Raw genomic sequence first — 20,277 nt, forward strand, 5'->3', positions numbered from 1 at the left:
CATTGACTTTGGTTGTATTCAATAGTCATTGCCCCCAAGCAACGTTATCCTGAACTACACAAATAAGAAAGTGTTTCGTTTTTAAATTGGTACATTTCCAATGCCAGATGACCCCTAGTTTAATATTAAAAAATGTTTTGTTTTTTCATAACTTAATCACATGAGGTTGCACTTTACATGGCTGTGCAGAATGCCCTGAAATAAACCGTTTCATCAGCAGTTTCTTACAATTTTGTTTAACAATTTTAAGAAGACTTAAGGTTTGTCTGTCTTTATCAAAGGGAAACTGCAGGCACATGAAGTAAAGTGCAACCCGTTGGACAATCATAACACTCGCACATAGTTATAAAGCCAATAAAAATGAAATGGCCAATAAGGAGAGTGCAAACAATTTGGAATAATTTTTATTCAACACGACTTAAAACACTGGTTTTATGAATAAGCAGACAGGGGCTCTACAGTAACAAAACAAGAGAGCACTTGATACAGGGAGACAGTTTTCGACATGGGGTGGGTAAGCAAAGCAAAACACACAGGAAACCATGCACATGTTTGATGATGCTTGGTGGTAAGAACAAATGACTGTAAACCATGTTTTATCAAGGACACACGATGAGTGGGAAATAAATATGTGCACTGTGATTGAGCCACAAGTGGAATAGACTTCCCTGTGGCTCTAAACAAGAAGATGCAGTTGTAGAAAATTGATGGATGTATGGATTGATAGATATAGTTGGGTTTTAGCCAATATAGTGTGAAAAATAACAACAATATACGTCAAAATAATGTAAACTTTAACTAAAGTAAAAGTGGACACTCACTCGCTGCTGGGTCGGTCAAATAGCTGTAGCGCTTACGTAAAGCTAAGGAGGCAAAGGTATGACGTCGTTCTGGCTTTTCAGTCTGAAAAAAAAAACAACAAAAAAAAAGAAAATATGCTTTAACATAAAAATAAAATAACTGTAGCTCAAAATATTTAAAATAAAGATTTATTAAATGTATTTATTAATGGTAACTCCTGTAGGACACAGGAATACTTGTGTTTTTAGTAATTTTGCACATGCCATTAGTAGCAACACAAGGAGGCGCTGAAGATGTGCATTAGTGTTTCCTCCTGAGACTCTTTGCCCACATCTCTCCACTTGCTTCATGTGTCAAAGAATGAGGAAAGTTAAGCTTCCACTTAGGTCAAGTACGTCAAATAAATTCCCTTTTATCTGGAAGACACATTCCTCGGTTCATCACCAGATGTGGTGTCATGGTAACCTTATTAAATTACTCAATAACAGAGTTTAAACTTTGGCTTGAAACGAGGCTCCAATAAAGTCCGTAGTATAAACAAAGTGATTGACTAACCTGAAGGAGCATGTGCTCTTACAGCAATATATGGTAGTTTTATCCCTTGTTATTTGTTGTTATTTGGTTATTTATTTGGTGTTCAGCTAAAAATAGGTTGACAAATAATTGTAGTACACTTGGTCTCTATTATTGGTATCTAATAGCTAGATCTCTATTACACAAAGAAATGTGTCTGCATGCAGTAGGAATTGTCACAAATCCATAGGACAAGAGAGAAAACCAACCTAATAGTAGAAAATAGTGGGTAAGTAGACAAATAACAAGTATTGTTTGTTTGTTTTTATGCTGAAAAAGACTCATTTTCTATGAGTTAGTATGATGAGGACTTGTTGAAAATGTATGGGAAAGAAGAGTAATGAAAAAAAGCTGGGATGTGGCGCAGCATTTGGCTACTTCGGACTTTTGATAAGGACAACAGTAAATAATTCTTTGCTGTATGAAACAAAAGCCACTCATGCACTGTAGGGTTCATTTCAGCGATGCCCTAGTTGTGTTAAAGCAAAGCAGTCAGCTACATCTCACTAACTCGGGTTCTGCACAGAGACAAAATATTTGCAGCGCACATATTTCTTCCAGCATTTGCAAACTAAGCAAAAAAAGAAAGAAAAAAAAACATCGACATAGAAGAAGCAGTTCCATGTGATGATGAAGAATTTGTTTACCTCATCATCAGGATCAGACTCCATATCCTGTGGTATTCCAAGATGCATTGCAGGAGAGGGGAGAGATGGCACAATGGAGAGCAGGGGCATTATAGTGAGCAGGGGCGGGGGGTGGGGGGTGGAAATAAAACTCAGGGGATGAGAATGAAGCAGCAAAAACAACAAAAGGCATCAGAAAAAGTCTTTGGCATTAATAGAAAAATTAAACAAGCAAAACAACAAAAGCAGAAGCAAAAAATGCAGTTTCTTGTGATCAATCAACACCACAACAAACATAAAAAAAACGTTTTTTTCCATCACTTTCAGTGAGCCATGCAACCAAAAAAGGTGCAGTGTGCATGTGTGGCACACCTGTATTGTGTTGGGTCTCATGGCAGAGGCTTTAATTATCAATTTAAAAATTCACGAGCACCAAGTCTGGACCGATTGACCTCTAATGACCTGTGTCAGGACATCATTGCTTATGGTATGGCAACCTTATTTACATGTAGATGATATGACATGTTCTCAACTGATGGAAACTCCACGCAGCCTACCTTCTTGTGGGTTGGCAGTGTGATATTCAAATTGCATATGGCAGTCTGTGGAAGGCCTTTCGAGGTTTTCGGCTCGCTCAGGAAGGAAAGGCGGCCACATGGCTCCTGGCCCACATCTCTAACCTGTCGAGTGTGGCAGAACAGTTAATGTGGAGCAATTGCAAAGACAATAGATTCAGACAAATTAACATTTATATACCCTTAAATTAAAAACTGGAAATATTGGGATTTTATTTTTAAGCATATCACCCAAATCATAAATATAAAAAAACTCTTTTTTAGGTGCTTGTAAGGCTAAAATAAAAAAAGTCTTCTACCTTTACGTTGAAGGGAAGTCTGTTTTCCTTGAATGAGTAAAAGTTAAAAACCAGCTGCTGCCCACTTTTGATGAGAGGTGACAGATTGCCATAACAATCCAGAAAGATAGGCTTCCCCTCAAGAACCTAAAAGGATCATAAGATCAAAAATGCATTCTCAAAGCATGAACCTTTGGAAGAAGACACTAAAAAAGGTTTATTTTGATCTATTCTTTTATTTCATTTTTTACACTGAAAGTACTCACCTCGATGTCTTTGCTTCGAGCCACTTCCTCAAAGTTCTCCTGTTGCTCCAGGGTTTTGTCCACCTTATCATCCGTCATGCAGAAGCAGCGCAGCCGTGCCTCCACAGCGTCATTCATCTTGGCGAACACCACAAACTTGGCCAGGTAGGGCACGCAGATTAGCTCCCGGTATAACTGAGACGCTAGACTCACCGTCTCAGGAATCTGGTGACAGTCTGCGAGCCAGAACCTGAGCAGGAAACATAAAGTGGAGGATGATATAAATATTAATGCTAAGTGAAAAAAAAGTTGTCCCGTTTTTTTTTTATTGAATTGCAACTTTCGTATGCTAACATCAACCATCAGAAGCTATTTTGTCTAAGGGCCACTAACAGACAAACGAAAGAATTGTGGCATTTTACTTGAGACTACATAAAGAATTTTTAATATCAAGCAGCACACTCGCCACATGATTTGAATCTAACTAGAAAAAAAAGTGCATGACTTTGTGTACTTAACGCCAATCAGCTGCTAAACTGCAATTAGTTTAGGAGAATGCCACAACAATCTACAGATTCATTAACAGGCCCATCAGGCAGCACACACAAAAAACATTTTTTATTCTGCAAAAATGTCATATAAAATAAGTCCTTCAAGTCAACTTAAAAAGCCAGGCATTGAATTGCATGCAGATGGAGAAACCCCTACTTTGAGTTAAGTATTTTTAAACTTCTTATTATCTCTTGACAATAACTTTAATAGCAGAAAACAGGCATTTAGCCTATAATAACCTTTTCATGAAGTAATATTTTATCTAAAACAATACAAATTTGGCTCCTAAAATGCTTTATGTAAAGTTCTAAAAATAAAAATCAATAAATTACTAAATAATAATTAAAAACAAGGAACATGATATATATGTATAGATTTTTGTTGTTAAAGAATTCAGATTTACATTTAAAAACCTGTTTACTTTGAGCTAGAAACTCACAGAAACTCATTCTTTGCATTTTATTTTATGAATACTTTTCAAACTTCTGCACATTTTTCTTTTACTACCTTTGATGTAACTGCAGCTAATCTGTATTTTAATTAATGACTTTTTTAAAGATTTACATTGTTTAAAAACATGTTTAAAAAGGGCAATATAATGTACTAAGTCATATTAAGGGACATGATTTACAGCTTCTTGGGTTCATTTGGATTTACAGTATCAAAGGAAAAAAGTGTGTGTACTTTGTGCTTTTCTCACCTGGCCGACACATTTGTGGTGAAGGAGACACAGTCCGTGACAAAGGACAGTGGTGTGGTTCCTGTGATGTCCTCCCACTGCGCAGGAGACGTCCCTCCTGTGTGAATCGGGGCCAAAAGATGAGCTCACTCCCTGGCTGCCACTGCAAGTGCTTAGCTTTCATTTCTTTTCCTATTGAAGTTTTTAATAAACACTGAAATAAAGTGGCCACTGCCACTTAAGTATGATGTGTCACAAAAATCAAGAGCAGAAAATCCAAGAATAGAATCTAATTGACTTAAAATCAGTTCAGCAGAGGCTGCTTGGATGGTGAGGTGCTGCAGTATTGTCATGCTCTAGTAATCTGTAGGTTTGCTTGCCTGTGATGCTGCAAAGCAGACGAAGGCAGGGCGCAGAGTCGCCTCGGTGGCCGCTGGGATGGCCCTCCGCTGATCGAGGCGGAACAGGGATCGTCATGGTGATGGGCTTGTGGAACTTTCTCCTCCTGGGCTCTACAGTGACGATGGGGCTGAAGGTGGCTCTGTTTCCCAGGACTGCTCTGACCAGGTCATCGGGCACAGGCTGAGCCTAAACAGAAGCAAACAAAGCCAGAAGGAAAAGTTACTGTTAACTGATTTATTTTTAAGATTTTCAATTCCAGAATATCCAATCAGTTTAAAACATTTCTTATTATATAAGTAAAAGGCAAATCTATCAACAAATCTGGTCATGTTTTAACAAATTGTCCTTTTGAAAGTACAAGAGGGGATTGAGCCTTGGGTGATCCAACAAGTCTTTCCACACCTGCAACCCGACGCGGATCCTCTTAGTTAGGGCCCCCTGTGGAAAGGAGGCCTGGACCATGGGCACGGTGCTGCAGGACAGTACGCCTCCGTCTGGACCCATGTGATTGGACTCCTGCTTGATTCTTGACACCACAGCAAAATACTGAGGAAAATCTCTGGTCACTATGCGGCAAATGCGCTTCTTTTCCAGCTCGGCGGGACTATCCAGCTCTGTGACAAGATTTAAGGACAAGCAAACGATAGTATTTGTTTTATTCTATATTGTCTTAAAACAATTTTTTCTAACTCAAATATATTAATTTTCAGTTATTCTGTTACTTTTTAAATATAGTATTTAAACCGTCCTGCACAGATTTTGAAATTAAGAAATAACTAAAAGGGTTTTTTGGACTGCATCGCCATAATATTTTGACTTTTCACCATAATAGTTCAGGGACGTTTCAAGTATTAAGGTCATGGTTACAAAACTGTGGTAGCTAAAAAGCAAAAACTGCTCAAAAAGGAATTTAAAAGGATTCAGCATATACATTCTAATTTCTAAATCAACCCATGTGGGTTCAATTTAAATATAATTCATGTATAGAATTCCTGTTTTAAAAAAAACAACTCTACCTTCATCCATGCCGGCAAGCAGCTCTGTGAGGTCTTCTGGTCTAAAATCAGACTGGTGCTCTTTCCATGTGTCACCATTGTCACTCCTCAACACAATTAGCTCCCTTTCTTTGCCCCGCATGGAACCAAAATGAGGGATCTCCACAATCACAGGACTGAGGAGAAATAGTGTGTAGCTGAAGTTAGTATATGGTAACACATATTCACTGTCTGGTTATGATCATTTGACTCTGGAATCACTGCTTTTGTGAAATACAACCGTACCCGAGGAACTGTGCACCAGCAGGTCCCACCTCCACCAGCCGGCTCACCAGCCCCTCCCCTTCCACCATGGGTGGGGGGTAGGCCAGTTTGTGCCTTTTAGCTAGGCGGCATGTAATCCGTGTGGGTGCCGTGCACTTCCTGGGAGGAATGATGATGCGCATGCCGTTATGGCGGCTGCCTCTCATGGAACCACCGCGAGCGTCAACCATGAAGCTGACCAGGAACCTGCACAAGGAAAAAAAACTTCCATTTCAGAGGTGGCAAGGGAGCGGAGAGTTGAAGAGCAAGACGACCATGGACACACGTGAGGAAGACGATTCCCATGCTGTGATCACTGTACACCCAAATAAAGAAGAAATTGAAATTAAAAAAAGGAGAGCAAGAGATAAGACGAGAGATTAAAGTAAAAAAGAATGCTTCAAGCTCTGAAACTTTGCAGTTCTCATCTTCAGAATCCTCAGATTAAAACATTTTAAGGCGTCTGAAACTAAACAAGATGCAAACAAAGAAAAGAACGTTTCGTTTCTTGTTTGGAGGAGATTTTAGTCAAAGTTTCAGCTCCTCAAAGCAGTATTCAGTGATCAAAATTCCAACACTTGCCACAAATGTTTGTTAATTTGTCCGCCATCTCTTTTGAATAAAGATCCCACTCATATATCCAACACACCTCTGCTACCAACTCGTTTTTTCCTACACCGTTACAAGCAGAATTCCTGTAAAATTCTGTAACGTTGAGTGAAAGAGGGATGTTAATGAAGGACTCCCAACACGGTTCTGAACTCTACGCCATACAAATGAAACACCAGACCACACAGATGAGACGAGCACAGAACGGAAAGAGAGGAGACAGGGACAAGATGGGTGGGTGGGGGTGGGGGTGTGTTAAAGACATCACTGCGGCATCATGGGTGTAAGCAGCAAGCTCAGTCATCACCTGGAGTCATACTGAGGGAGCGGGGAGTTGGAGCTGCAAAATAAACACATGGAGACAATGCAGGAGGCAAACCCCCAGAACCTAGTTTTAGTATCAACACTTCAAATAGCCCAACAGGGATCTGTAACTACCACAGATGGGAAAAGACTTAAAGAATTAAATACGGGAGGGGGACATAAAAAAAAAAATAATAACACACACTGAGGACAATGTGGTAGTGACTAAAAGAAACAAAAATAGAAGTCTAAAAAAGAGCGATGACAGATCCCAAAATGATATTTCTAATCACAATGAAGACACATTTTCCATCTATTGTCATTTATTCAAAGCATGCACATGACATGAAAGCAGCATTTTATTGCTTTACTCAATAAAAAACATGGCCTGTGCTTTTCTCTAGGTTTTAATAAAAATAGCAAAATGTTCGCAAATGTGGGTGAACGTCTGGAGCATGTCTACATACTGAAGGAATGAAACAAGATGTTTAGTGGATGACGCATGTCCCTCTTTGCTGTAAAGTAATGTTTTTACATCAGCTGCTTCTCATCTGCAAGCCTCCCTGGAGACTGAGACTGTAGAAAAATGGGTTGGGGCCAAATGGTACAGCATGTGTGCCTCTGAGCGTGTACATGCCGGTAAATGGGTTTTAAAGAGATCTGATTCTTTTCTTACCCAGAGTGAATGGGGCTGGATACTGTGTTATGACTGTGGTCCATCGTGTCTGGAGTCCAGCTGTATCGCCGCATACACTCTGAGCTGTAGTCTCTGGTCACAGCAAGGTGCTGGAGTGAAGTAAAGAAGAGAAGATGAGGGAGGATTAGAATAGATTTTAACTGGAACATAAAAGATAAAAAACAAATGGAAAGAAAATGGATGGAACAAAACGTTCCCCTTGGGTCTTCATGACTTTTATATTGATGCATGAATCAAAATATTAGGGGCATACATGAAACAAACAAAAATCCAGAGACAAACATCCAACACAGACAAGAACACCAATTTTTATGTGCAAAAATTAAGCTTAAAGACCCTCTCTGATAATCTTTTGAGCTACTCTAAAAGCATTTCCAGTGGTCTTTAAAGTATGATCATGCTGTATTAATTCAAAATGGGAAAAAAAGTAGTTTCCTAGCAAATTGTTTCTGGAAAGCGGCAGTAATTCAGTAGAAATTCACCTTCAGGTTGTGGGCCGGACTGTTGGCACAGAGCAACCTCGCCCCCCTTCCCGTTGCTGAGAGCTTGGAACATGGAGCTTGTGGCCCACCCAGTGTATTTTCTATGTCTCCAATAATCTCTTTTTCAAACTACATTTTTTTCATCTGCTCCCAATTACAACATTTAAATAAAAATAAAACTGTCAATTTTGAGTTCAATTTTCTTAATATATGTCCTCCATCATCAAAAAAATGCCACAAGAACAAGTTAAAAAAGACCAAAAACAAAATTTTCATCAGAGTGGGTCTTTAAACGAGGTAAAATGCTTGTACATGAAAGGGGAAATGACTATGTCCAAAATCCTAAATGAACAAATCCCACAAATCAAAATATAGTGGGCATCTTTAAGTGAAATTAAAATTAAAAACTGACAAAATCTTAAAAAAAAGTTGGACATCAATCTTTATACCTTGCTGAGTGGATCTACCAGGTAGGAAATGTCTTTACAGACACTCTGAGGCTTAAAGGAGAAGAAAAGTAGTTGAAAAAGGTTTTGGATTTTTTACAACAGAACTGTGACTTCATTTAAGCCTCAATTTGGGAAATTTAAAAAAATAATTCTAATTTAATAGACGGTCAAGAGTGGGTCTCATTGATTTTATAAGCAGGAATTTTAAAAGTAAACTGGTGATTTCAAGAAGAAAAAAAATCAGTCAGATGTTTAATAAACAACTATTATTGGTTTTGGTCTAAAAGATTGAGTTTATGTATCTGAAGGCAAGCAGACGAGCTCTGCAGAGCTCTGAGATTTTCCAAGAGAATGCAACTGGGACTCCCATAGCCCTTAAGTTCGAATAAACTACATCAAGATGCTGAGCACTAAACCCTTTGGCTCCATTTCTGTATCTTTAGTTAACTCAATGCTTAATCTATGCAGGCTGTAATCTGATGGAGAAACTATGCTGAACACCATGGTAAAAACTTGACATTTACAGATATTTTTACAGACAAAAGACAAAGTACGACAGCGGAAAAGCGGTCGATAACAAAAAAGAAAATGTGATGTTGCCACTTACCGTGTCTTTAGTGGGGGCCAGAATCTCCTCAATCATCATACTGTCTCGAGCATAGGAGCTCCGGTTGAGCGTGTTGGACCTATCCGAGCTGAAGGAGCGGAGGCTACAGGTTACCATGCAACCCGGCGCCAGGGGTAACAACGAGTGACGGGCAAGGGCACACGGCATAAAACAAAAAGCAAGGAACACATTAATGCATGCAACCTCCAGGGAACTGGGTTTTCACTGACTGGACAGAGATCCAGTAATCATAGGAGAAACAAAAAGAGGCGGAAGAGTCTGTAGTTACACAAGGATAAGATACTGCAGCAGGTTATTCAGAGATGGAAATGAGAATAAGGCCAGTTTGTTTGCATTAAGAGATAAAAGGGAAAGAGTGGGAAGAGAAAGGGTGCAACATGTGTCAAATGTGCATCATCACCACACCTTCTATGGTGTGACCTACTAAGCGATGAAAATAAAAGATGAGTGTCTTTTGAATATCTAAACCTGGCAGGACGGTAATAAGGAAATGTTCAACCAGTTGACAGAAAGTCAAGAGACACTTTTGCATCTGAACTATTCTCAAAAATCCTGCTCGATCTAACAGACTAAGAAACCTTCATTCTTGGATTAGGCCTGTTTTAGAGGGGCATATTCCAGAAAACTGACAGCAAGTGTCTTCTGCCTGGCTTGCTGCAGTCTTTCTTTATGACTGCGTACAGTGATGCGGGCCTGTTTTTGCAGCCTCAATGCAGTGCCGTCGACTCTTTGTGTCCTTTCTTTGTCCTGTTTCCATCCAGCTGAATGAGTATGATTGGTGCAGATGATCCTATACATCTGCATGGGTTTTGCAATGTTAAATGTACACAGCTGGGACTAATTTAAAAAAAAAGAAAGTTTGAGACTTAAAAAGGGGTTAAATATACAGGAATAAAGCTGATAACTGTATTCTCTCAGTGTGTGGTGCATGTGTGTTGATGCACCATGTGTGAGAGCACAAATGGGGGAGGAGAGGGGGAGAAATTGCAGAGCTCAGCGTGTTTGAGTGGGCACACTATTCAGCATAGAGAGAAGCCCTTTATTCAGCAGTCTGCCTACCCCATTGAAGTTACCAAGCAACTCTGTACGGACTAAATGGCCCGGCTGGCATGACTGTGCCGACTTTCCCTCTTGCCCTCTTCCCCGTCCTTACCCGGACACTGTTTGTTCTCCTCGGCTCGCTCCTCTTTCTCATTCTCCACATCCTCCTTTCCCAAATAAATGTCCATCTCCTCCCTTTTATCCAAGTTGTTTGCTATCTAGGTTGACTTTAGAGTCATTTTGTGTTATCACTCACTATTTTATGTGTTTACCACATTTCTACTTTCTTACTACCTCATCCTTCCCTGTTCTGATTATTTTTCTTTTTTTTTTATTTCACTTCCTCTTTTTGCATCTAGATATGTGCACCATGGGAGTGGACGCACAAAGAAAGCTGTTGATTGAGTCACTGTTCATGTGGGACTTCGTCAGTTAAAAAGAGGGTATTTTCCATCTCTGCAAACCATTGCTTAACACATACCAGAACCACCAACAAACAGACTGACTTATCAAAGCAACCATCCCTGGAAGTTACACTGAAGCTACGTTCCCACTGGCCTCTGCAATGCGCGTTCAAGCGACCATTTTCCATGAAAATTCGATGTAAACTAGTGTACATGTGTGTTTCGGGCTTTCACGTTCAAAACTCGTAGCGCAAATTTTTAAGTCTGTTTTTAGGCTCTACAAGCAAAACGCATTGCCTTGAACGCGCGCTGAAAGTTGACCAGTTGAACTTGGACCAAATCAGACCACTCGGATTTGGTAGTGACGTATTCACGGACGTGCCAACCGTTTGAAAATTGATCATGGGGAGAAATGATTAATTGTGGTTTGTGTTCAGCCAGAAATAAACGATGCCAAGTCTTTCGTGTATCGGAATAGAGCTGTGAAAGAAAAAGCCTGGAGCAAGATTTGCAAGATTTACCCCGCTTCGACATTTTGCACCAAGCTTCTTCAAACTATACTAAGTATATCCGCTAGTATCAGGTAGCGACAAAAACACGCGTTCAGCTCGTTTTTGGACGCGCAGCACGTGCCCGTTTTGAACGTAGCATGAGTGGTACAGCGAACGTGGGATGACAAGTTTTATGAGGGATCAGTACACACAACACAAACTCAAAAGAATTGATGATTTATCCTGGTAAATAAAAATAAAAAAGTCGTGCAATGGTCCAATAATATGAGACATAAAGTAATGTGATATATTAGACGTCACGAACAAGAAAAACAGTAGCAGGTTGACAAATATGTAGTTTGGGTTGAATTCTTATATACTAGTAGGGTTGGGGTTTAGATCACAACTTCTACTTCTACTACTGTTTTCTTACCTGATTCTAGGGCTAGGATAAAGGATAGGGTACAGGGAAGAAAGAAGAAGAAGAAAGCAGAAAAGTAACCCTAAAGAAAGCACTTAGGAAACATTCAAACATTTTTCTTCTTTTTGCACAGCTGAGAGACAAATAACACAGTTTCGTTGTTGTTTCATTCATCAGAGCAAAAAGGCAAACCATGTAGTGCTGTAATATCCAAAAGTAAGGAAAAAGCAATAAACTTGCTGAATGTCACACAAAAATCATCTATTAACTATTTGATAATCTGCGTGTCACAGCGTTCAAACTCCTAATTCAGCTCCTTTAAGTATGCTGAAGCATGTAAAAATACAGGACAAAGTTTTTCTAAGAGGGCGTGTCAAAAAAGAAATAATAAAAAACTCAAGATATGGACTTTATGTAAAGGGTTATTTAAAATGCAAATACAGCTGACAGCCATAAAACACATTTCTGCTGTGTGCACAAGTCAAGCTCCTCGGTGAGATCAATATTTTATTATAATTTCAAAGGTCAAACATCTACAGGACTTTATTTTCTCTATTAGGACTCTTCAAGTCTGGTGTGAATCAACCCAACTTGTTTACATGGAAACTCTGCATCTCATTCAGTATTTCCCTTGTTTGCTGTTCCCTGCTGATGTTAGCAGCTTCCTGTCACAGCTAGAGCTCTTGTTTTTATCCATCCAGCCATCACTGTACATCTGCCATCATGGCTACCATACACGGACAGTTTTCCACAACACATTGTTCCACTCTTTGCTGGTTGTTTCCCTCAGAGAGACAGCTTTCATCTCTCCCATTACTGCGTGGACTCCTTTTGCAGTTTCCGCCTGGCTGCGAAAGGGGTCACCCAAAACGCTGAATCATTTTGTCAGGTTGAATCATTAGATGGCAACTTTCCAGCTACACTATCCAGTCTTTTCTGTTTCTTTGTGTCAAAATGGGCGCTAGGAAGAGTGTAAACTGATGATCTGGTCCATTCCCACCTTAAGCCAACAACAGTTCGCTAGGATGGACATTTTATTAAATGTGTGTGTGTTTGCAGCAGCTTCACTGTTACAATGATGTTCAGTGAGATGAAGAAAAGTGTGGTCTTTACACACAGGTGCCTACCTGGCTGAGCGGGCCCCTATGCTGAAACCCATGTAGCCCTCTTGGGGGAGGGAGTCATCCCCCAGCTCTTTCAGGTCCTGGGGCCGCAGGTATTTGTCCGTGTCACCGGTCAATGCATCCTCACCTGATGGGAGGGAAATCACAGCATCCTTCAGTGAACTTCACCGGAGCATCAAACCACAGAGGCAATGCGGCACACCAGCAAAACAAGAGACAGGTCACAATTTTATAAATCAATCAAAAGAGGCCTTGAGTGATCATCAGCATCCTTCTTTAACCCAAAACTCACTGCAAATATGTCCCACAACTTTTCAATACATTTTAACACCAGCATCCAGAGCAGCACTGACTATGACTATAATATAAGTCATATAATTTATGAGAATCGCATCATATCTAGAGGCAACAACATAAGAAGACTTTGCGGAAGACTAGCGCACTCCTTAAAAATAAAACGCAGTTCTCTCCTCCGCTCTCCTGAGACTGAGTTAACAGCAGGCAGGAGCCCCGGCGCAGCAAGCGCAATAATAGAGAAAGGTCGCGCGCGGACTGCACCTCGATCAGCGGACCGGTGGACGATGACACGCCGGTCAACGTGGCCGCCGGAGCGGCTGTAGGTCTTTCCCTTCTCCCTCATGTCCGGCTCTGTGCTGCCCTGCACCGCGCCTCTCCTTCACCGCAGCCCCTCCCCCCGACTTCAGCACTGCCGCACTCCCGATCAGACGCCACAGACGTCAACCGGCGCGACAAAGCAAGCGTTTCCGCCCTCAAATTTCAAAATAAAAGGGGGCTGGCGGGCGTGAAATGTGTTCAAACCACGTGACCAGGCTCCCTACAAGGACTGTGTCGGCAATTTTAAAATAAAATAATTAAAAAATTATATAAAGGATAAAATAATTTTACATAGTGAATGGGTAGCGTGTAACTAGCGCTTCTATTGCTTCTATAATCGAACTATTATTATTAATTAAAATAACAATTAAAATTAAAATGTAATTAAAAAATAAGAAAATGCCAATTTCAATTATGTCAATCCTCAACAGAAAACATCACAACAAATTCCTAAAATTTCCTGGTTTTACTTTGATAGTTAGACTGACAACGAAATATCCTGTGTCCCAAGCTTGAGTGCGTTTGATCACCAAAAAAGCTTCTTCGCTGCTAGAAAAATATATTAATCTAGCTAAACTAATTTAAAGCTGATTGCTCAGATGTAGACAAGTTATTTCATAACAAAATACAAGTAGTTGTCTATCAAATGAACAAATAAATCAGTAAATGCAAAGTAATATAGCCAAAATATGTTAATTAATGCAATCTGTCATCATTCTATTCATATATTTTTGTCTATTTCCTTTTTTAACTTTTACCCCAGCCATAGCCAAACCAACCTTTTTCTTTCGCCGCCATAAGGATCTCAATCCAGTTTAAACTTCCAGATTAGGTCCGCGAATTTATTTAGAATTATATCAGAAATAAAAAAAACATAAGAAAAAAAGAAAGAAAAGAAAAAGGAAAAAAAAAATCTTCTGATAAAAAGTAAAAATCCCTGTTTGGCTGTTGATGGGAAAAAAAAGTCCTAAAATCCACTCCAACCGAGTTGCGCGCTTGTAGCTGACGCGCACGTGCCTGCTACCCGAAACTCCTCAAGTTTTGCTGCAAAAAACTGCCCCGAGCTGAAACATTAGAAGTCAGAGATATCTGACAAAGGTGATCAGAGTGGGGTTAATTCTCTTGCACAAGGCTCAGCGAAAGCTCATCTCCTTGGATTTAAAAGAAAGTCGAGGATAGAAAGAACGCGCGCGTCTCTGTAACAACAGTTGTAAACTAACTCAGACTAAAAGAAGCGCAGTTTCAGAGCGCAGTCAGCTGACAGCTCCTCTCAGCAAATGCCGTGGAATCTCTCTGCAACAAACACAGCAAAGAAGTGAGAGTAACTCTGAGCACCCATTTGCTGCTTCTTCCTCTAATCTTTGAGGCCCTTGACTGTGATGCAAGCAATGAGGTAATCAGCCTTCACTAAACTGAAAACTCTTGAGCAACAATCACTTTTACACAAGAATAAGAGAGCTAATGGGCACTTCAACTTGCGACAAGACATAGCTGCCTTTGTTGGATACATGACAGCAGAGCTGATGGCTCATTTAGATCAAGTCTGTGGACAGCATGCTGAGCATAAGGCACAGACAGCCAAGCTACAAACACAACATCCACTCACAATGTGACCTGCTGGAGTAACTGCAACCTGCAGCTTAATAGGATTGGCCTCCCTCATGTGGGATTAAAGAAAGTTGTGGCAAGTCTTTACTCACTTCAAGCACACACACATATCACAGCTATCACATCCCATGCAAACAAAAGACTGCAAGCCTGAAGGCAGCAGCCGACTGAGACCAGTCTGTTCTTTTTTTGGTAATTATCAAGGTCGCACTTCACAAGCTCACAGCTGATAAATGAAGGGCACAAGCAGTTTATCGACAGCACACACGTCCATTACTCCTCATAGACAACATACGCTAAAAAGCATATCTTAAGCAACTTTTAACTTGTCCGCTATCACCTGATATGGCTGTTGTGTCTAACTGTATCACTTGACAAAGACAACCCTGTCTCCTAGGCAATGGCCCATGACCAACCTCATCAATTTTGCAAGCATGTTGGCTCTGTGGTTCCAAAACAAAGTGCAAATAGATGACTAAAGTGCACAGCCTCAATCAAGGCTCTGCAGAGCTACTACAGTTTTTAGGAGCAATACCGTGATGGTGTCACAATTGATGCTTTACATTGGCTCTTGTCACATAATGGTTTCCTTGACAACATATTAGAATTCTGAGATGAGGAGGACCAGGATTAAATCATTAGTGTTTCCAAAGTAAAAAATATATAAAGGTTCAAGATTAAAATGTTGAATACTTTGTTTTCAATAAAGTTTTTGAAAAGAAGCAACAGAATAGGAGCTGATGTGTCTGACACTCCTCATTCCGATTAGTAACACAAGCATAAACAAAAAAAAACAGATTAATATAAATGAATAATCATCAGATTATAACACAAGAGCAACAAATACATGGCAGAAGTCTGTGTTAGTGAAAAAAAGATCTCTATAAGGCATTAGAGGTTTGACAGTTAGCTTTTGCAGGGGAGGCTCTGCTTTTGTGTCAAATAAAAGCAAACAAACGCCACCACAGCAGGCATAAACTGGCAACAGATACCTTCATCCACATCTGAAAAAGACTCTTCTTTTAGAATTTCTGGCACATTAGCCCAGACTGTTTGATTTGGACACACATACAGTGAGATATGCACACTTTAAAAAAAAATAATGTCAGAAAGTACAAATAAAAATCATGCAAGGACAATTCAAACAATCGTTAGCAGCTGCAATCAGTACGTGTTCTTTTATCTACCTTCATCGTCTGACATGTCCAGGAACTCGTTCATGATTTCTGGGATATAGATCCTGAATTTTTCTGATGGACGCTGTGAATACAGGAAACAGATCAACCATTAAGCTCAATTAACATGTACTGACTTATTTCTTTGCTCACTTGATTCAATGCAAGGAAGAATTAAATTCTTTACATGTGTCTTAGTCATCATCTTTAGTATTAATAAGACTGAAAAACAATCTCTGCCCCAAATATGTGTTTACACAGTTTCTGCATTCAGAATAAACTGAGATCTTTAATATCTTTTCTATGTTAGACATCAACCTAAAACCAGAGAAAAGAGAATTGTGTGTTTAAAGGTGGTTTCAACACAAATGCACCTTTAAAAAAAGTTTAACACCCACAAGGGAAAAAAGCCCAATTCTTAAGGTTCCATCTTTTTACTTCCGATTGTGTTTAACTCTCAGTATCTGCTTTTCCGTCTGACCTTTTCTCACCCCTGTCTCTTTTCTTGCTCTTCTTCCTCACGTGTGTTGATGAGATCACTGTTGTGACCATAGGTAACACATAAGCTGCAATCTAAGCCCTTCACCGGCCTCTTCAATAGGGACAGTTCCTGCACCTCACAGGGTGGGGCCGGTAAACATAAAACTTAAAACAAAGCAAACTTCACCTTTCAGACTTTACTCTGAATTTTAAATTGCTTTAAAAAGACAAAAGAATGGAAAAAATGTTTATCTTACGTAAGAATTCTTCCATGTATACTATGTTGGTTCTAGTTTAATTTATTTTTTATGAATTTATACCAAGAAAAAGCGCCCTTCGGCCAACAATAGTCAGGTTAGGCTCTGGTACCCCGTGACCCCAAAAGGGATAAGCGGGTCAAAAAAATGGGTGGAATTTATGAAGAAAAAGCTAAATTATTTTTGATTGAACAAATATTGTTTTATAGAACGCTTTTACAAAAATGAAGGGTCTTACTGAGGACGTCAAGGTCTCATCTGTCAGGGGCTTCAGAATGTCCACCACTGATATGTACCCAAGGCGACGTGCAATGGACTGGGCAGTGCTCCCAATCTGGCAAACGACAAGATGGACAAAGTTAATCACAGAAAGGAACAGAATTTTTTTTTTTAATTCTTGTTTGTACCCTCGGTTGTGTATAAGTGGTTTGTTTACTTACTACAGTGAGTTCATTGGGCGAGGCTCCATGTTGTAGTAGCAGGTTGACGATGTGACTGTGCCCCTGCTGAGATGCTTGGTGAAGAGGAGTGTAACCATTCTGAATAGAGACATGAGCATAACCTCTTAGATCTGGCCATGGTCTTAAACTGTCCAAATGCGTAAACATGTATAATCCTTTACAGTTTTTTAAAAATCCCTTTGCAGGGCTATTTACCCTTGTTTTGCTGTTGACTTTGGCATCATTCTCCAGCAGAAAGTTTACCATCTTTGAGTTGCCATAGTGACAAGCCACATGTAGTGGAGTGTAACCCATCTGCATAAAGCACAGTGGATAAAAAGGGAGTTAGAGATTAGAAATGTCTACCTGTTTGGTTTACAAAATTATACTTTTTTTGAGAAAATGTATACACTATTTATTACCATGTCATGTATGACGATAAAAAAACTCTAAAGATTTATTGTCAAGTTTTGTAATACAGTTGGGATCAATGCTGTACATATAAGACAATGTCAGTGGGAATGTGCAGCGAACAACCTTGTGTATGTTAAATGTCCTTGCTGTTGTAGATTAGTGTTGGTGAACCTGTGCTAAAAGTCAGGGAAGTCTGACTCTTATTTTGGCAGTGCCAGATTCACCATGCAGTTCAGAGTTGGTGCTGCAGTAAGGCGGGGAAAGACTAATCAGTTAGCGGTTAAAAGAAAATCACAAAGACTAACATTTACAGTAAAGTCTGGGCAACTAGGTGTGCATCGAGCTGCAAAATGAGAATCAATAATTTTTTGGGTTTTTTTTGTGTGTACTTTCGCAGGGTAATTGATGCGTGAGTGTTGAAAAAGAGGTTTACTTTTGTTTGCAGGTTGATATCAGCCCCGTGGTTGAGAAGGACTTCTGCCACATTGACCCTGTCTTCCTGAGCTGCCAAGTGCAGTGGCGTAAGTCCGTTCTGTTCATGATGAGGGGACACACACAAACCGCATGAGCAGATTTACAATCTGTGTGTTAAAAGAGGCGCTGAGAAGTAACACTTGCAAAGCACATCTTCATTGAAATAACAATGCAGTCTGTAATAAAGAGATGTTTTGCTGTACCTTATTGCACACGGTGACGTTAGCATTCTTGGCCAACAACAGGGACACCAGGTCCACGCTGCCCTCCTGTGCTGCCAAGTGAATGGGGCTGATGCCTTGCCGCGTCACTGCATTGGCGTCAGCACCATATTCTAGCAGCGTCGTACCAATCTCCATTTGGTTCTTCTTGGCAGCAATGTGCAGAGGCGTGTAACCATTCTGAGTTTGAGAAATCATATACCAAAATTTTAGTTTTTTTTTTTTTTAACACACCTTTTCATAATTTATAATTGGGGAATTAAGATCATCAGACAAACAATAAATATCATAAAGCTCCCTGCAGTTTTGAGGATAAATAAAAGAGCACACATTTTCTAATTTGACACCAGAATAATTGTGAATCCAACAGGTATGGAACGTATACATGGAACATCAGTAGAAGCTTTTGTTCATCTGGCTAAACACAAAAAACACAAACCTCATTGGTTTGCTCAATTTGGGCACAATGTCAAAGTCCTGAGAAACACCATTAAGCATAAATAAATGGGTATTTTCTTGTAGAGGAAAAAAGGGGCATTGTGCAGACTTTTACAATTCTGCATCCTCACTGCATCCCAACTTCCTGAGATTTATTGCACAAAAGCAAGGACAATTTCACTAGTGAAAGAAATACTTGGCAGCCCTAATGTCTGCAAATGAAGAAATCCCACATTGGCTCTGATTTATGACCCAACGTTTAGACAAAACACAGTTTGCATTCATGTGGAAATATCTTCAAACAACTCATTGACTGAATGCAATCTGAACCCTTCAGAAAACAGATAAATTAAACCTAGAGCACTAACTTTAGGACTATGCCAGATGAGAAAACAATTTATGAAGAGGGAACTTGAAGAAAGAAAAGAGTTGGAGGGAGGCAATAACACTCCATGAATAAAAACAGATAATTAAACAGAGCTACCAGGAGGAAAGTGAAACTGTTTTTCAAGATGAGAATAAATGTAACTTGATTGTATGCTGAGGTAAACACAGATTCAGATTAACTTAGAAATTAATTTCTGCAATGTCAACTCAAACAAAAAATGCAACATCTCACAAGAAAATAAAGCCAAGGAAAGCCCTGTTACACAAGAATCACAATGAAATGGGAGGTAATGGATGATTTAGAGATCTGTACACAAACACAAGAGCGTGACACACAAGTCGGCTGTTACTGATCCACAACAGCAGCTTCAGCGTGTAAGTCGTTTGGTGTGATGTTGTGCGGATACCTTGGCAGCAGCATGTGGAGACGCTCCCTGATCCAGGAGAAGGAGTGCCACTCTCTGGTTATCGTAGTGAGCGGCTACATGCAGTGGAGTTAGCCCACTCTGTAACCCCCCCAAAACACACACACGCACACACACACGCACACACCCACACATGCAGCAGAAACACATCCGCGCAAAAAGCATGCAACACAACAGCAGATTAGAAGATTAATGACGACGCAAACACAATGGTGAAAAAAATACAAAATGGTGAAGGATGGACATTAATAAGTGATGAAAGAGTTTTGCGAGTGGAAAACTTAGCTGTGAAACTAGAATACAATAACAGAAGGCAACATAATTAAGATGACTATATAACATACAGAACACGTAGTAGGAGAACATGCTGGTTCGAGGATTTTCAGTTCAGTTTTAGGAGCAATACACTGACTGATGGCATGGTCAGTTGCCTTTAAGAGACTGAACAAATGCTTTTTAATGGAGTGGCAAATGAAGAACACCATTACATCATGTCACTGCAGTAGGATGTGAGCAAAGGCTCAAAGCACCACATACGTGTATGACAATAGAATAGTGGTTTGCAATAAAAAAATATTTCAGCACGGTTATTCTTAAAACTGCACAGACATTTATTATTAAATCTATACTATACAGTACTTTCCATTACTTTGTGTCTGCAGCAC

The 20,277-nt window shown here is 39.8% G+C and overlaps 1 protein-coding gene across 50 annotated transcripts in view; it reads right to left on the reverse strand.

Annotated features, from left to right (window-relative positions):
* LOC101165834 (ankyrin-3) overlaps nt 1-20,277 on the reverse strand; it is a 113,401-nt gene that overhangs the window by 19,281 nt on the left and 73,843 nt on the right. For 21 of the 50 annotated variants that reach the window (XM_078931907.1, XM_078931911.1, XM_023963662.2 and 18 more), the window contains 22 exons: nt 19,595-19,693; nt 18,345-18,542; nt 18,101-18,199; nt 17,470-17,568; nt 17,254-17,352; nt 17,052-17,147; nt 16,089-16,161; nt 12,682-12,805; nt 9,177-9,279; nt 8,570-8,620; nt 7,618-7,727; nt 6,946-6,978; nt 6,012-6,236; nt 5,748-5,902; nt 5,134-5,345; nt 4,710-4,917; nt 4,351-4,447; nt 3,120-3,348; nt 2,875-3,000; nt 2,558-2,680; nt 2,022-2,048; nt 822-903 (listed from right to left, as the gene is read on the reverse strand). In XM_078931907.1, coding sequence (XP_078788033.1) covers nt 822-903; nt 2,022-2,048; nt 2,558-2,680; nt 2,875-3,000; nt 3,120-3,348; nt 4,351-4,447; nt 4,710-4,917; nt 5,134-5,345; nt 5,748-5,902; nt 6,012-6,236; nt 6,946-6,978; nt 7,618-7,727; nt 8,570-8,620; nt 9,177-9,279; nt 12,682-12,805; nt 16,089-16,161; nt 17,052-17,147; nt 17,254-17,352; nt 17,470-17,568; nt 18,101-18,199; nt 18,345-18,542; nt 19,595-19,693 — 2,668 coding nt within the window. Of the gene's footprint in view, nt 1-821; nt 904-2,021; nt 2,049-2,557; nt 2,681-2,874; nt 3,001-3,119; nt 3,349-4,350; nt 4,448-4,709; nt 4,918-5,133; nt 5,346-5,747; nt 5,903-6,011; nt 6,237-6,945; nt 6,979-7,617; nt 7,728-8,569; nt 8,621-9,176; nt 9,280-12,681; nt 12,806-13,236; nt 13,453-16,088; nt 16,162-17,051; nt 17,148-17,253; nt 17,353-17,469; nt 17,569-18,100; nt 18,200-18,344; nt 18,543-19,594; nt 19,694-20,277 lie in introns of those variants that run through there. The other 29 variants (XM_078931947.1, XM_078931938.1, XM_078931906.1 and 26 more) reach the window with 17 other exon arrangements.

Source organism: Oryzias latipes, chromosome 15, assembly GCF_053564925.1.
Source record: "Oryzias latipes strain Hd-rR chromosome 15, Olatipes_Hd-rR_3.1".
NCBI lineage: Eukaryota > Metazoa > Chordata > Actinopteri > Beloniformes > Adrianichthyidae > Oryzias > Oryzias latipes.